Genomic DNA, 17,393 nt, shown 5'->3' with positions numbered 1-17,393 from the left:
TCGTTAGAATGTACACTCACGAACTTACCACCTTGACATCCATGCATTTCTTAAACTCGAAATGAAAGCAGCACCTTGAGTCCGTAAGGAGATTATTCACCTTTGTGTTGTGTGTAGAGGTTTTGTGTCATGGTGCTTCAAGACTGGAATTTACTAAACTGGAAGTTCGAATTTATAGAAAAGTTTACGAGAAAAAATCCTGCATTGACCACATGGTACAAGGACCTTCGCTTCAAGGTCCTGAATATAACCTGTTTTTAATTCATAATGTATTAGCGTGATAATTGGTTAAGTGGTTAACGCAATACCTAAGTTCAAGGTGGTAGTTAATATTTTTTTCTTCTGAGGATTACAAATTGTAATGGTTTCTATACAATTGAATTTATAGATTTTAAATTCTTCTTGGAAGCAATTGATTATCATTAGAATTTCACGAAATACAATATATTTCCTCTTACATTAGTATCACTTTTACATTATATGTCATGCCGTAATAATATTAGATAACATCAGGTTGCAAGGTAGAAAATCTGTATTTTTTAAAAATTGATTTATCAATTGACAAAGGGCATTTCAGTTACTTAAGTAGTGTAATTCGACTTTTATATCATCAAAAAACATTCTGAGTGGAATGGTAGTAAACATTCCCGAAATTTACTCTGTTTCATTGCTATGTGAATAGAGCTTTTATCTTAATGTCATCTGTAAATATTTTAACTGTATCACATTTCGGAAGGGATCATTATTTGGTTTTTTTTATGATTTTGTTATTCATGCACTAGTTTCACTTACGAAATTAATTTTAAAATTTATAAAGGAAAATATATTTCAATAAGGATTTATATTTAGAGGATAATATATGACGTTCGTGAAGAAAATGTTCTTAAATCAGAGGTCGAATAGCGAGATGTTGGGGAGTATGAAATATTGGAAAATTCAGTGACATGTTCGGAAATTTCCAACATTAGAGGTTATAGAAACCTAGAATAGAAATTTAAATTTATTTGAAACAAATCACCTTATATGAGGTCTATTTGGGGTTTTATCCTGTACATGTTCTTGAGGTATCAATAGGAACGTGATAGCTTACATTTTCATATTATTTGACACTTATTAACATAAAACATTTTTAATTTTTTTCTAATATAATAATTTATTATTCTGACATCTTTACATACACGAAATTCTATACAACATTTATATAATATACCTTTGCTTTTAAATTATACAGAACTGAAATTCATATTTATAACTTACTCTGCTTCTGTGTTTATATTTATGAGTTTATTTATAATATAGTTATAATTAACTAAATACAGAAAGAAATACATTAATTCATTTTTCAGTCATCATTCCATATTACATGCAAAATAAAAAGAAAAGTAAAGCTGTCTCACTATACGCCATGTAGGCGCTTGGGGGAGGAATTAATCTATCATTTTTTTATGCTGATAATATTAAACCAAAATAACAACTATACCACCTAAGCAAATGTCAGGATAGCAACTGAATCTACGTCTGCGTCTTTCCAATTCATTATTTATTAATCCTATCATTGTCAGCGTCATTAAATAAATCACGAATAATAATAATCTAAATTTAGTGTTTACTTATGCACATATCTTAAAATGTTACTGGTGATTTCATTGCTATATATTTATATGTTTTTCCTGCGTTCTGACTTGGTGCTTTTGAAAGAATAGTGTTGTAAAATATTTATTCTGTGCGCTGTAATATGATGGTGAAGTCAAATTTTTTGTTTGCAAATGTTGCAGAACACAGAGTGAGAAACACTTATAGATGCCATAAGTACGAAAATTATGAAGTAGTCCCAAGGATTCGTATGAAGTTTCGTAATGAAAGTTCACAAGCGTAAATTAGGAACGTCTTTTTTTAGAAAACAATTTGTTGTGTGTGTACATTAAATAAATAATAAAAAAAACTTTCTCATTTCTGAAATATTATTAGGAAAATTAAAGTTAATTTTGTATTTTAATTTAATAAATAGTTTCTTGTGTTACGAATCCTGTATTCAGGAAAATGTGATATTTTGCAACTATGAATTTAGTGAATCGGTAACAATTTACTTTTATTATCTATTAACTTCTATTCTTAATGTAATTAATGTTTGCAAAAACATAACATTAATATTTTAAGTATTTTCTTGTAGTAACAAAAATATTAAGTGGCAATTAAGAACAGATTTGATTTATTTATAATTCCTAATTTGTTTTCTTTCCATTAAAGGTTACACAAACAAATTAATTAGTCGCTACAATAATAAAATTGTACTAGTACTTACAATTAAATAGCTAACTTAAAAACAAATCTTTAACAGATAGAATAAAATAAACTAAAATATTTTCTTTGTCAAGATTGGAACGAGATGGATTTTGTAATTGTGTCTGCGTATTGTATAGTCCCAAATGACTTAAGTCAATTGTTGAAATACTATATACTTACAAATGTCACCATTTTAGTCTCAAAACTGTGTATTTAAACAGAGTACATAAAACTTGTGCGCTGTTGATAAATCAGTTAACATATTGAAAAAATACTGTTCGCTGGATGCATTTGGTAAACTCCAGTAAATAATGGCTATATTTATATTATAGTAAAAGTAGAACTATACAGAATATTAATTAAAATTAGTCATTTTCTTTTGAATTTACACTAACATCACAGCGAAAACAGACGGAACAGCGTTAGAGAGCATTGTTATCGTGCACACAATGACCTGTATATATAAACCTGCTGGGTTCGTATTACCTCAACTACAATAGCTTATTTGGTCTACGAGTATAATTTAAACAAAGCATTTGCAAGGTTGGTGATAAAATTTAATATATCCCGAAACTCAACAAAAGTTTACGTGAAGAAAGTTTCCATTGACAATATATCCCGAAACTCAACAAAAGTTTACGTGAAGAAAGTTTCCATTGACAATATATCCCGAAAATCAACAAAAGTTTACGTGAAGAAAGTTTCCATTGACAATATATCCCGAAAATCAACAAAAGTTTACGTGAAGAAAGTTTCCATTGACAATATATCCCGAAAATCAACAAAAGTTTACGTGAAGAAAGTTTCCATTGGCAATTCAGTTTTAACTGTTTTGTTATTCGTAGTTAATTTGAAGAACGTTGTCTTTACGTGGGATTTCTGTCTAAGAGTTCAGATAACCGAGACCACAGCCAAAGATTTGACGTGCTATTTACAAACTGTTCATCACCCAAAAACTACGCTACGCATTAACATAACTAACTTAAATAAAATACTGAGTATTGTTACTGTTCCCTTGATGCTCCAGAAAGTGCAACAATTTATATACTGTTATAAAAGAATATATGCGCTCTCCTTAAAATCATGTATCTGTATCTTAACGTCAGTGACATTTTCTGATATCCAAATGCTGATTTAAATCATATTCTACAAATATATTGGTCCCTACGTAATATAATACTTTCCGTTCTCCGATTTTCATTTGTCATCTTAAAATATTTTTCATGGTTGAATTTTAATTCATACGATATATTTATTTTAGTCAAGAAATGCAATCGTGCATATTATCCCTTATTGAAGACGACATTTCTATCGAATCTCTTGTAACATGAAGCATCATATGGAATCCAGTGCACCACCAGTCAATTTTGTGCCATAAAGATTAATAACCTGAAAATAAGATTAAAAATATATTAATTAAAAATATATCTCTGTTGTACAGAAAATTATAATTCACGTTTGGAAATAAGTGGGCGTGTCCACATTAAACATAATTTTTGAAGGGTTAAATTTATTTTCTGTATCATATTTAGCAAGAAGAGATAAGACAAAATTTTTTTAAATAATATTTAATTCGCAAGCTGTGGGAGGAAACTGATAGATAACGTAACTGAAGGACATTTTGTGAAGTTACGTACTAATTTTCTTTATTCAAGACAGGAAGATGGCATTTTGATATAACTATATCCAACATATTTGTCGATATACCCCTGTATCTCTCTATAACTTCTGCACCGGTTGATAAACTTCGTGAAATTATTTTATTCGTGTCATAGCACCTTTTTGAATTCTCGTACTACGAGCTGTAACTCGCTGTTGTGACGCTTAGCAAACTGGAACGTGCACGGTTATGACTCATGACAGATAAAAGACTGATACAACAATACGCTGACTACGCGAATTTGCATGGCGAAAATGGCACAGTAGCGTAGCATTCTGCAATAATGTACAACTCTGCCGAGGCATTTTTCGTAGAATCTAAAACGACAACAATGAAGATTGCATGAAAAATGTATTTAGCTTTTGCAGTTACGTACGAGAGAATCTGTGTTCTACTTTACTCGCTTACAAACTTTGTATGAAACATTGTTATACGTCTGAATAAGTTGTTTATAAACCTTGAAACAATACGAAAATTAAACATATTTGATAAATTTAATGTATTCATAATCAACAATAATGAAAAATTATGAACGTAAACTAATATTTAAGTTATATAATTTATAGTTATTGCAAGAAGCAAGTAAGAACTTTATAATTGAATGGGTCCACATTAATTTTAAAGCAGAGTTAACGTCTGCATGGACAGACCCGTAGTGCGGAGATTAAAATCCACTGTTCCATTACATTAAAGGTTAGTACATTTCGGTGTTTCTTCTATGCCCCTTTTCCACCAAACCCTTTAACTTACGTGATAAATGAAGACATATTGGTCACGGGTCTGTACAGCACCGGCCCTGTCCCTCCTGAGTCGAGCCACACAGCGCGGGACATCAACGATACGCAGGGTCTCAAAGTCCCTGATGCAGAGATCGCAGGCGATAACAGCCCCCGTGCGTCCTGTACCAGGGCTGCAGTGCACCACACAGGGACCCCCACGCATGTATGGCCGGGCCTCGAGCAGGAACGCGATTACTGAGCTCACGTCGTCAGGGACACCCTGTGTCGGCCAACTTACATACCACAGGTGCATCACCTCACGCCACGAATTTGTCTCTAGGTTCTGACGAAAGAAACAAATTGGAAATTAAATATTTCAAGCGTAAAATATATTTTGACGTAAATACGTCTATAAGGAAGGGTCATTCGGCAAAAAAGTGGAACGAAAAAGGGAAATGAAAAAGTGGAACGAAAAAGTGTAACAATGGTTACCTAGGGAACGTCGTCTGTTTACTCGGAATTGTTGTTACCTAGGAAACGTTACATTACATTCAGCTACCACAGACCCATCTTAAGCGTAACTAATTCAAGTTGAATAGGCAATGTCTTAATCAAACTTTACTCAATTGTAAAGCATGTATAAAGGAAATATTTAGAATAAAGCCAATATATAAACTTCCTTTCCGTATAGACGTATTTACGTCAAATTCTCCGGAACCGTGGTTCCACTGACAACTTTTTTTTTAAACTATACAGAAAGATATTGAAAGCGTTATAACTCGGAATATATTACTTGTAAGTTTATCGTCTGTATATCCTCACCTTCAGTTGCAGTGTGGATATGATATACAGCTCCTTGACTTCTCTCTTCTTCAGGGTGATTTGGAAGTCACCAAACAGCCTGTGGCAATCGAGTACCTCTGAAGGAGGCAGGTAATCTGCACATTTCTCCTAAAATAATTTGAACGTAAATTAACAAAAAATTTTGACAATAATCTAAAATTAATAGCAAAAATGTTTATTTGGTTCATACACCATCTTAATGAATATGCTTTCTTTTATATGTGTTGAATTAGTTCTGTATGAAATAAAAAGTTGACTTCCATTTAAAATCACATATGTCCAGTTTTTATCAATTAGTACATTCTGTATATTTGTACATGTTCCTTGAACCACGAAATGTCGGTAATCATTACTAAGTACCACATTACTACTGACGGTGTTGTCCTTAGCCACAACTTTTAAATATTTTCTATTTCAGCCTTACGTATAGTTTATAAAATGTCATCAGTCTCTCTTGAAAAATGTATTGCCTACAACATGAGTGTTTTTCTTAAATAAATCCAAAGATATTTTGTATTATAAATGAATAATTTGCAGTTTGGTTCTGTAACCATAGGACAGATTCATTTTTCAGTACCAAGAAGCTTACGGATTCACGCAAATATTGTATGAATTATAAATAAAGTCTTAAAGGTCAATAAAGAACCATTACTCCATACATTACATTTATGATGTTAAGATATGGTACTTACGACACCATTTTCAACGAGGTCTGTAAGCATTAGTATGACTTTGCTCTGCTGCTCCCAGATCATGCGCCAAAAATCGGTCACAGTGGATGCCAGTGGAGCCTGACACGCGATGTAGTATTTACTTGCATTCTTGGGGCCCTGAAATTGCCATGATAACACAGCGTAAGGAAGTGCTGAGAGTAAGATCTGACATCTACCTAGCCAGAGACAAAACACAAGCTCTTACTGGTATCTAAATTATATAATATGTCTTATTGTTTTGTTCTGTCTCATTGTTTTGTTGTGTCTTATTGTTCTGTCTCATTGTTTTGTTCTGTCTCATTGTTTTGTTATGTCTTATTGTTTTGTTCTGTCTCATTGTTTTGTTGTGTCTTATTGTTTTGTTGTCTCATTGTTTTGTTGTGTCTTATTGTTCTGTCTCATTGTTTTGTTGTGTCTTATTGTTCTGTCTCATTGTTCTGTCTTATTGTTTTGTTCTGTCTCATTGTTTTGTTGTGTCTTATTGTTTTGTTCTGTCCTATTGTTTTGTTGTGTCTTATTGTAGGACCACTGCCACTGGGTAAAAACCCATTTGCAATTAATAATAATACTTACATGAACAAAATTAGCATTTATATATTCGGACAGTGGATCTCCTTCACGTGGAGACAACTGTACCCTTGTCTCAGGAAGGGGTATCACATTGGAGTAGCGGTTCTTGGTGTCAGCTCCTTCGGGAAGCTCATCAACATTGGCTGTCACCTGAGGAATACTAGCATACTCCTCCTCCAACGATTCCCGATTGAGGATAAAATTGGCCAACCCAGCGAAACCCATTGGATGTGTTGGTGAAGACTGAAATTAACAAGAGTAGCTTCAAGGAGATGAAAAACTTCCACATATGTATGATGTATGTTTCAGGATTTGTCCTCTAAATCCACCCCACGCTGTTTCTCTAGACTTGATTCATCGAAGCCGCGAAGTTGTTAGACGCTGTCTGTGAAAACACAGGAATTAAACCACCCACTAAGGTTTTGCATGCATCTCTTCCTGCTAATAAGGTTTTATTAAAAATGTCTGTTTCTATCAGATAGTAGCATTCAGAAGGAGTTTTGCTAATTTATTCTGTATCTCATCTAATTCAGCTAGTGAAATAATCATTTAATATATGCAAATAAACAGCGATAAATTTATTCACAACTGAACTACAAAGTCACTCGTTCGTCAATTTTCGAGCAGACTTGGTACATACATACTCCATAGCTTATTTTATATAACTGGAGAAATACACTTTATTTTTTCATAAACATATCTGCAGTACGTAACTTTTCACATCGCTAACACTTCCAACATTGAGTGACCCTGGAATATGTGTTTCCGTCATTTTTTTTTTCATGAACCAACAATTGAATAAGTTCCGGGTTTTCTCTCTCTCTCCCTCTCTCTCTCTCTCTCTCTCTCTCTCTCTCTCTCTCTCCTTCCCCCGAGCGTCATAGTGCAGCCTGTTCACCTCCCTGATCTATTTGTTTATTTAATGATGAAAAATATATAAATTCAACAATTTTTGTTTTATATATAGTGATACGGTATTATAAAACAGTATGCCGACGCCACAAAACACATGGCGGACCGCGGGTTGAGAACTCATGCATAAACGCAAACTGCGGACAATGAGTTTTATACATTACGAATTATTTGTTTATTTAACGACAGTATTCTTGTTTACATCTGAATGATAGAATTATTGCGAAAGAAGCTATCGTGACCTAATTTAAATAATCCCGGAATTTGCCTGGAGGGACAAAATAAGACGTACAAAGACTCGCTCGGTACTGTCCTGCAGCCGAGGTTTGAATCCGGGACCTCTCAAATACAAAGAAAGTGTGATAACCATTCAGCCATGATATTAAGGAATATTCTGAATGTAATGTTTCCAATGTATCGCCTGTCATGGTTTTCCTTAGTCCCTGCAATAAAACGTTAAGATATTTACGTAAAATAGTTCATTGAAAGAAAGCAAAAATTCTTCCCGTCTCATTCGAAATCATGCTTCGTGTGACCCTATAATAATCAATAGTTGATAAAGCGTCGTTAAATTAAGTAATACTGTTATTTATTGTATGAGATTTGAGGTTGTCATGGAGGTGAATATGTGGATGTTAGTTCTTACTCACTGGATCATCGAATCCCGCGTTGCCGTAGGATCGTTTCGAGTTCCTGACGCCACCCTTGCGCCTGACAGAACCACACACGGAGACGCTGTCTAGGCTGTAGGCGTCCAGGGACACTGGTGTGCAGCGTTGTCCATAGGTGAAACTCTCCTGGCGTTTTCTCATCACAAGCTACGCCCACATCAAAAGGGTTATAACCACTGCCTTTACCTCATTACGCACCCTGCGTTTTGCTTAAACTACTGGTTAATCGTATTCATGAATAACTCCATTGAAGAGGGTCTGCTTCAGAAGCTAATGGTCGCTTAGCTGGTCAAGAAATATGCCGTCGTTTGAGGAATCCGGTTTCATTACCACGTTCAAAAGATTCCACCACTGGCCCATATACTAACCCAAATTAATGCAATCCATAACATCTAATCCAATTTAACTTCGATAGATTTTAATATTATTCTCCTATCCCACACCTAGGTCCTTCGAGTGGTCTCTTCACTTCGGGGTTTCCAACCAAAATTTTGTACGCATTTCTCATCTTACCCATGCGCGAAACATACCTTGCACATATTATTCTTAATCTTACCACCCTTTTATATTTCGTGAACAGTACAAATTATGGAGAGTCTCATAACGTAGTTTTCTTTTCGTTCCTCTTAGGTCCAAATATTTTCCTCAGACACACTCAATCTGTGTTCTTCCCTTAACGTGAGAGAGAGACCAAGTCTTACAGCGTATAAAATTACAGGTTTATATACGACTATCAGTATTTTATTATTTATCGGTGATTAATGACATTTATTAACATTGCTGTCTACGACAAGTATAGGGCTGTACCTAAAAAATACTTACCCAGAGGACAGCGAGTAAAATTAGACACGCGGCTCCGATACAGGAGATGGTAATGGCGGCGATCATCCCCCCACCTATGTCTTCAGAACCGCCATCAGATGTCTGTTCGGCAGTCTGCACTGTGTTAATCTAAAATGACACGAATTTGTTATTCTTTGGGACCTTACTTCAACGCCCTGATCATGGGGTCAGCAAGCACCTCCGAAGCCTCGCAACAACACAGAAGACAGACAACTTTAGTATTAAATTTTTCCGTCTATACATCACTGTGCGTAATTATTTTACTGCAATTAGCCACCTTTCATTCGGCTTTGCGTCACGTTCGCTTACGAGTAATACGGAATATTCATTTTTGGGATAGGAATTCTTTATGGATACTGAAAGTGCAGAGATAACATAAGATTACATTAATATACTCCGTAAAATTTGCTTAATAATATAGTTACATTACCTTACCTGGTTATATATATTTCTGAAAGTTGCAATAGGAGTTTGCGCCTTTGAGGTTGAGGTCTGTAAGTCTACATGCGCCATTCGCTCTGAACTGACTGCTACGAAGTGACGCACGACCGACTTATCAGCGAATTATCGCGAGTCACACTCATTTCTACCTCAGGCCTTCACTTTTAACGTTACTGTGTACGGTTTTGTACATAAATTAAGTAAAACGTAAATTATATTTATTAATCGCTGTTATTTAACTGTCTCCGAAGGGTGGAATTCTTCTCACGTGGTCCAGATGATTACGGAGCCCATAGCTGAACCCCATTTTGAGTCAGCTAAATGTTTTAAATGCGTCATGAACTGTGAAATAATGAGTGATATATCATTTCAAATGAGCAGATTCATATGGCGTGTTCATTAAAACAACCCTAAGGTTCCATAAAAATTGGGAAAATTTCTAACAAGCTAAACTATGTAAGCTTATCAAGCTTAAGCTTATGTTGCGATAGGATTGTTCCAAATTTTACAAAATTAAAAAAATTGCAGTTATATATTCTTAAAATATATAAAAATTTTCGAAAACTTTCAAAATTCAATATATTTTCAAAGAAAAATTCTAAATTTTAAAATACTGCATAAGACTTCCAGATTTGGCAAAACATTTTACAAAATTAAAAAATTGCAGTCAAAATATTCTTAAAATATAAAATTTTTCGAAAACTTTCAAAATTCAATATATTTTCAAAAAAAAATTCTAAATTTTAAAGTATTGAATAAGACTTCCAGAATTGGCAAAACATCCATAGAATATAAAATTATTCCATTTTATTTAATTTAAAAAATATCAAACTTGTGAAAAAATTTCAACATGCGCATATGAAAGAGCTATCGATCTTATTGAAGAGTGTTAAAATATTAATGTAACTACTTACGTTAAACGGTAAGTCTGATAGCCCAAACTCTCTCCAGAACCAATAGAAATCATATGTGAGCTGATGATCGAAGTAGCTGGCTTCGTCGACTAAGTACATCTCGACTTCAATCGAAGGTGACAGATCTGTGGTGGCTCCTAAGCACCGCGTCTCATCCGAGTTCGGCAGAATCACTTGATAAGTCTCTATAAGCCTGCAAAAGTAAGTCCGTATAAAATGCACCGACTGTAACTAAGATAGATAATAGTCTTTGTAACAAAATTGTCGCTCAGATAGTCAAGAAATATATCGTGTATTATGGAACTGAAAAGTTTCGTTATCGTATTCACAAAAGCGAGACACCAACCCCTAAACTGAGCCAGTTGATTCCATTTTACATTCTCACACCCCATTTTAAACAGCGCGTTATTATTCCATCTACGTCTAGTTCTTTAAAGTGCTCTATTCTCCATTTAAATTCTGTAAACATCTCATCTTTCCCATGGGTGCATTTGAAAAGTGATTTTTTTTCATTTCCTGAACTTGGATTTTTCACTTTTCATTTTGAATTTTTGTGAGACAATAAATGCACACAGAATTTTTGTCAGGACAATTCTTTAATAGTTGTTAACTGGACTTTAGTTTAAGGAACGTCGCGAAACAAAAATTAATTCATGTTTAATAGCGAGTTCTTTAATTAAGTTCCGAATCTTCAAATTCTTTTAGCAGATAGTTGTTCTTTCGTGATGTCTTTCCTTGTTACTGTGATACTGGTCTAAAAAGTAAATAAGAATATGCATTTATATCTTCAGTGCTGAAGATTGAGGCAGTATGTTCCTCCGAAACGCTGGTGTCTGCTTACAAATCCACAGCCCAGGAGACTGGCATCAGCATGGAATTACCTTGTTTCGAAAAAGATTTCCTTGCCCCGTTCCTATCTCCTTCGATATTGACGCCTACACACTTACGGGAGGGTTCGTAAACAACAGCCAGGAAACCATTACCTGCCATTACTCCTCATGAGCTTTGTAACAGACTGCTTGAACTCGTCGAGATGCTCACAGAAATCAGACCAGGACGCATTCACGGAAAGAATCAAATAGAAGGGAACATTGTACGCTGATGGTAGCGTAGTTGAATCTGCATCCCATTCAACAGCGCCAGTACTACTGCTCCAGACGTTGGTCTGATCGCTTCGGGGAGTTGAAAATGTCTCCACGTCATCAGCGTCTGAGAATAAAATATTGTATAATTTTATTACATTTCGTATAAATCAGCGTTTATCAACCTATGGTACCCGTACCACTGATGGTACGCGAGCCAATGTTGAGTGGTACGCGAACTACGTAAGAAAATCAAACGACAACATGCTACTTTATAATTAATGGTGGCAGGTATCGACGCCATTTGATAATCGATAATTGATGGAAATTCATGTAAACAAGGTATTCAAAAAAGATACGAAAGAGGTTTGAATTGCAAGAAGGCTGTTGCACGGAATTTACGTGAAATAATAGTTAGGATAGTGGATGAAATAGTGATATATCGTGAAACTAAAATTAGTAGAAATAAATTTTTATAGGGATTGTTTCGTTCGAGCTGCGTGTAATAGGGGGAAAAAATGTAATGACTAATCAACAAACGTAATGAAAAAAAAAGCTTGATGCAGAGGACAGAAGAATTTCGATGCAGATGAATGGAAGAGAAGTCTAGACCATGATTTTCCGGAGTTTACAAAATTGACAGCAGGACGGAATTTGGAAAGAGGAGTTATGATCGGCGGTTGTTGAATATGAGACTGAAGAAGCTGGGAATACCATGAAGAAGGCACAGGAGAAAAAAGACGACGTCATTACTTACTACTTGTGCTGGTTTGAATTTCATATGAACCAGTTGATGAAAAGTCTGCTTCTGCGGTGTATGTGCCAGACTTGTCGTCAAGAGTGGCTGTCTCCGGTGTACCACCTTTCTGGGGCTCTTCGTGGATGGGGTACGGTTCGTTACCGTCACCCGATATTACAGAAAGTTTCCCGGAACTTTCAGTATCATCCACTTGAAAATTGGCTTCCGCATTTTTATTCTGTCCTTCCAAATTGCTGTCAGAAATGTCCCCTTGATTGTACGCACCCTCTGGACTGATGACTTCTGTCCGAGATTCGTCTCCAGACCGAATGACATCCTCTTCCGGTACTTTTTCGAATGTATTGTTACCACCTTGCTTGTTTTCATCCACATCGCCTGAATTACTGACTGAGCCATGAGACATCTCGAGGTTTATCGACTCTTCATCGTCGTTTTGATTGTCATTTTCTCTTGTTGTGCTTTGAAACGGGCGTTCAGTGGTGGATGTAACAGTATTTTCATCTGCTGCTGGTGTGGACAATAAGTTATCATCTTCTGTTGATAATCTGTCGAAAAACGAACCCTCTGTACCTGCGTTTTCGGACTCCAGATTTGTTGATTCAAGATTCTCCGTGGTGCTATCAATAGATTCAGTTGACAGTCTGAAAGCGTCATCCGTTGTAGTTTGTGTTACAGCTGTATTTGCTTCTGATGTAGGAAAGAAGTAAGATTTATAACTAATATCTTCTCTGCCCGTGTATAAACTAGTTGACATGTCAGCACTTGTGATAGTTACTGGAATGATGGTTTCAGTCTTCTCATACCCGGAATCGGAGGTTGTCAGGTCTTTGGTGTCGATCATGACCTGATGAGGCGTGGAAGATACTTCGTCTTCAGTGGTAGGCTCCTCGGTTGTTTCGCTGTACCGCTCAGTCGTTGGGGCATCAACCTGAACAGAAGACAGCCTGTTTTCTTGCATGCTCGATGGTTGTGTTAACTTCTGAGAAAGAACGCCACTGGTTCTTATTATCGGCCTGAGTTTCGTTGACTTTGGTGATGTTAAAGTTGGCTCTACGTTTTCTACGTCGGAAGCAATAGTCGTGGAACCTGTAATTAAAAATATAAAATTTAGATAAACTTCGTAACCTGAAACATTATTCAGGTTTTACACAGCCCTAAAAACATATTTTTTTAGCAGCTTTGTCGTATTTTGCCCTTAGTTTATTACACAAGTTGATGGAAGTTCTGCGTACGATGTGCGTAAGATGCTAATATAGACTTCCACTACAGACCTGAATATTTTGTTACGACATGACCAAAACATCGTATCGTCGCCATCTTTGTAATTTTAAACATTCTCATACATAATTCATGCATGACTTGTGGCTTCATTTATATATAGCCGGTTTCTATGCTAAATGTCACATTCCAACCATAGTTTATTAATTCTCGCGGTCACGAGGAAAATAAAATGGCATTGTGGCATTCCTGTTACATTCTACAGAAAGGCTTAGAAATTTTAAAATATTCATCATGGAACAACATCTCAGGTTCGTACATTAAATGACGCCAGTGTATGTCATGCATGAGGAAAGAATTTAAAATTAATTCCGACGGTGGTAACTCTGGTAGCAAGAAATTCAAACGAAACTATGTTGACGCCTGTGGCGGGGTCTGGCAGAGTCTGCTGGAGTCAGGCGGCCGGTTTTGTGTTGGGTGCATTTGGAAAGAATCCGGCTTCACGCGAATTTTTTCTTCGCAAATAAATTATTTACAAATTTATAAATACTTTCGATTCGATTTGCAAAAAAAAAAAAAAAAATAATAATAATTCTGCGATAAACTGTGTTATTTTTCAACACAAAAAATGTTCGTTTCCGTCATGATACGCAGATAATTTACCTTGTTCCTCTGAGTTCCACGGTCTTCTGCCCCTTGTAGGATACCACCGCCTGACTTGTGCGTCCGACGTGGAGTTATCCTGGCGTAAAACCCGTGTCTCTCCGTCGGGCCCCTTTCTACTCACTAAAGCCCAAGCTACCGGTGTCGACAGTTTGGAGAAAGGTGATGAGGCATTCGTCACACCTCCTGAGGCATCACTCCTTTGGCTTCCGTAACGGGCCGATCCACGATTCCGTTTTGCAGGCGTATATACGTTATTTCTAACATAAATTATGTCATTTCCTTCGTTATTATCAGTTCCATTCGGGAGTGGCGTTCGTCTTGCGAAGACCGGCAACCCCCTTACAATAACATTACTTTCTGTTGTCAGATTTCTTGATGAAACCAAAGCAATGGACGCTTCGGTGCTGGTGTGAGGGCGTCGTTTGGAAGTCATCCGGCTCCGAACGGCCTCTGTGTTGACAGAGGGGCTTCTAGTAGAATTTCTGACAGATGATGATGACTGGACGCTGGCATCTTCCGCGTTGCTGCTTGCCGTTGTATAAGGTCGGCGGTAAGTTAACGTTCTACCTCTTGAACTACTGGTGTACCCCACTGTAGAACTATCTTCTTGTTCCACAGTAAATCCGTACCCAGAAGTCGGATTTGTGTTGTTCTGAATGTTCCTGGCATCGGCTGTAGTTTGAGACGACTCCTCTCCGATATCTGCCGACGCTGTGCTGGATTTTACCTGCAACTCACTATTACTTGTTCCATTGCTTAGCAAATTATGTCTTGCTTTGGGTTTCTTTATCGCATCATCACTGTTGTAGTTGTTCTCGGAAGATAAAGAGAGTGGAGTCTGGGAAGATTGTTCCAGGCCATTCGTAGAATTCTGTTGGCCACGTCCGGACACTACCATCCTGCTACCTCGGTTGATGTTACCTTCTTCAGAAATGGGACTAACTGTGTTGAATTTCAGATCATCGACTGTTATATCACCGCTGCTGGAACTCGTTATTGTATCTTCGTTGGTATACTTCATTTCGATATCGATTGGTGCTAATTTTGTCTCATTCGATATCACGCATGTGATAGGCCCATCGATTGTTACTGTAACATTTTCTGTGTCTGAAGAACAGTTTCTTGGTTCATGAGATCTAAGGATGGATCGGTCCGTTGTGGATTCCGATGTTGTACTGTTTTTGTCATCAGGTGTCCCTGTATTAATATTCTCTGTCGCATTCTGTTCGGCTACCGTGGTCAGATGAGGCGAAGACCGCTCAGAGGAACCTAACGATTCCAAAGATACTTCGCCCACTTTTGAGTGTCCGTCAGTCGTGGTAGTCTTGGAACTGTGTGTATCGTTTCTCGAATCTGTTGACACAGATTCATAGTCAGGGTTTATAGTTGAGTTTGTGTCATTTAAGACGTAATATGTGGTTCGATTTAAATCAGGCTCAATTTTTGTGTAAACACGAGACCAGTCAAAGTCAATGTGACTTCCATTCTCTACCACAACATCTCTCTTCACAGAGTTATTAAGTATTGAATCGTTGTATACGATCGAGAAATTACTTACAAACTCCAGCGCAACTTTTTCATCTGTCTTCTCTGTTGGGTCTCCGGGTGAAGGTAGGCGCTCAGGTATGAGAGCCGTTTGGTGTCCATCCATCCCCTTATCGCCATATCCCGGTGTCACTTCTCGGAACCTCTGCTCGTCCATTTCTTGAAGGTTTTGTCGAATTCCTTCTGTCATTCTAGCGTGAAAATCGTCAAACAACTTTATTCTTGGAGTTGTTAGGGGAACATCGAAATTCGTAGATTCTGCTCCCAATTGACGTTTGTCAACAAAAGACGATTTCTTTGGTGCACGGATAGTACTGTCGTTAAAATCATCGCTGCCAAAGTATGAATCATAACCGATATCGTATGGCGATCTTGTTGTGGTTAAGTACCTCAGTACTTCCGCGTGGAGGCGTCCTTGAAGAACGTCATCTGATTGAAATGAAGCCACTGTTTTACCTGTAGAAGTGCTGGGAGGCGCTGGTGTCGTGGGGTTGTTACAGGATCCTCCCTTTGTGCAGTTTTCTTCTCCTCTGACCTGAAACTTCTTCTGTCTGACCTTGGCAGCATCGGTGCTGTTGGATGATGGGAGGCCTGCCGCCGTAATACGTCGGATATAACGTTCCCCTATCTCTGCACGTACCTCCCAGCATCCTTGCAGAAGAAGGAGTAAGCCCAGCAGCGCCACAACCACTCCTGTAAACATAAAATAATCAAATATGAGATTTGAGGTTTTCGTGGCAGTGAAAATGTCGAAGTCGGTCTTATGGTTTGTAATGAATATCTTGAGCACGTGTATGTAGACATCAATTTTTCGGAGGAACGTACCGCTTTTATCTTCAGGACTGTAGAGAGATACTGACAGCATCTTTACAAAAACAAACATAAATTGTTGTTAAATTAAACAAGTGACACGCGTGTGAGTTCTCGGTAAGAAAGGCTTAAGTCAAACGTAAGTTGTATTGACTTAAGCCCTTCTTTATTTTATTTAGTGTTCTGGTCCATATGAACAGGATCCTTCCATCCTTCTCTCGGACTGGGACCTGTTCATATACGTTCTTGGCAGATGATCCAGAAGTGGTTTGCCATTGCCTTCTTCTGTGTGTGAATGGAGTAATTGTTGGGATGCCACGGAGAAACCGGAAAAGCCCCCGGAGGAAAACTCCGTGTTGCCTAGACCACGGCCTTGCCCAACACAAGTTATAAATTCGGTCAAAAGATATCATTGCTTTCCACAGCTCAACACACTACGAATATTAATAATTTTAAGTATTACAGAATATTTTATTGAAGTAAAATTCTCCCTGTACTTAATTAGGCACCATTCAACGAAGATGTATAGAGGAGTGGCGGTATAGCTCCTCGCATTCTTAACCTTGACGCTATATTTAAGTGAGGGGTCAGATTAACGCCATGGCCCCTCTTATCCCGTGAGATGGGGTAAGACGCCATAGATCTGTCTGGACATGGTAGAGAAGAGACGAACCCTTGTCCTTTCTGAGTGTAGTCTAAGTTTGTCTGCCCTAATGAATATATATTATTGAGTAGCGTCGTAA

General features: G+C 37.0%; 1 protein-coding gene across 3 annotated transcripts in view; it reads right to left on the bottom strand.

The window, feature by feature from the left end:
* Positions 1-1,873: 1,873 nt before the first annotated feature.
* Positions 1,874-17,393, bottom strand: part of LOC110838077 (uncharacterized) — a 35,497-nt gene continuing 19,977 nt past the window's right edge. For 2 of the 3 annotated variants that reach the window (XM_087344840.1, XM_087344839.1), the window contains 11 exons: positions 14,293-16,533; positions 12,409-13,497; positions 11,553-11,778; positions 10,570-10,762; positions 9,194-9,322; positions 8,351-8,518; positions 6,792-7,031; positions 6,198-6,335; positions 5,485-5,613; positions 4,694-5,005; positions 1,874-3,672 (listed from right to left, as the gene is read on the bottom strand). In XM_087344840.1, coding sequence (XP_087200966.1) covers positions 3,619-3,672; positions 4,694-5,005; positions 5,485-5,613; positions 6,198-6,335; positions 6,792-7,031; positions 8,351-8,518; positions 9,194-9,322; positions 10,570-10,762; positions 11,553-11,778; positions 12,409-13,497; positions 14,293-16,533 — 4,919 coding nt within the window. In that variant the 3' untranslated portion in view covers positions 1,874-3,618. The remainder of the gene's footprint in view (positions 3,673-4,693; positions 5,006-5,484; positions 5,614-6,197; positions 6,336-6,791; positions 7,032-8,350; positions 8,519-9,193; positions 9,323-10,569; positions 10,763-11,552; positions 11,779-12,408; positions 13,498-14,292; positions 16,534-17,393) is intronic. The other variant, XM_087344841.1, reaches the window with a different exon arrangement.

This window comes from Zootermopsis nevadensis, unplaced genomic scaffold (genome assembly GCF_977971745.1).
Source record: "Zootermopsis nevadensis isolate Lab colony 2312 unplaced genomic scaffold, Znev_1.0 Znev_ptg000008l, whole genome shotgun sequence".
In the NCBI taxonomy this organism is placed as follows: domain Eukaryota; kingdom Metazoa; phylum Arthropoda; class Insecta; order Blattodea; family Termopsidae; genus Zootermopsis; species Zootermopsis nevadensis.
This window is presented reverse-complemented; position numbering and strand designations above follow the sequence as displayed.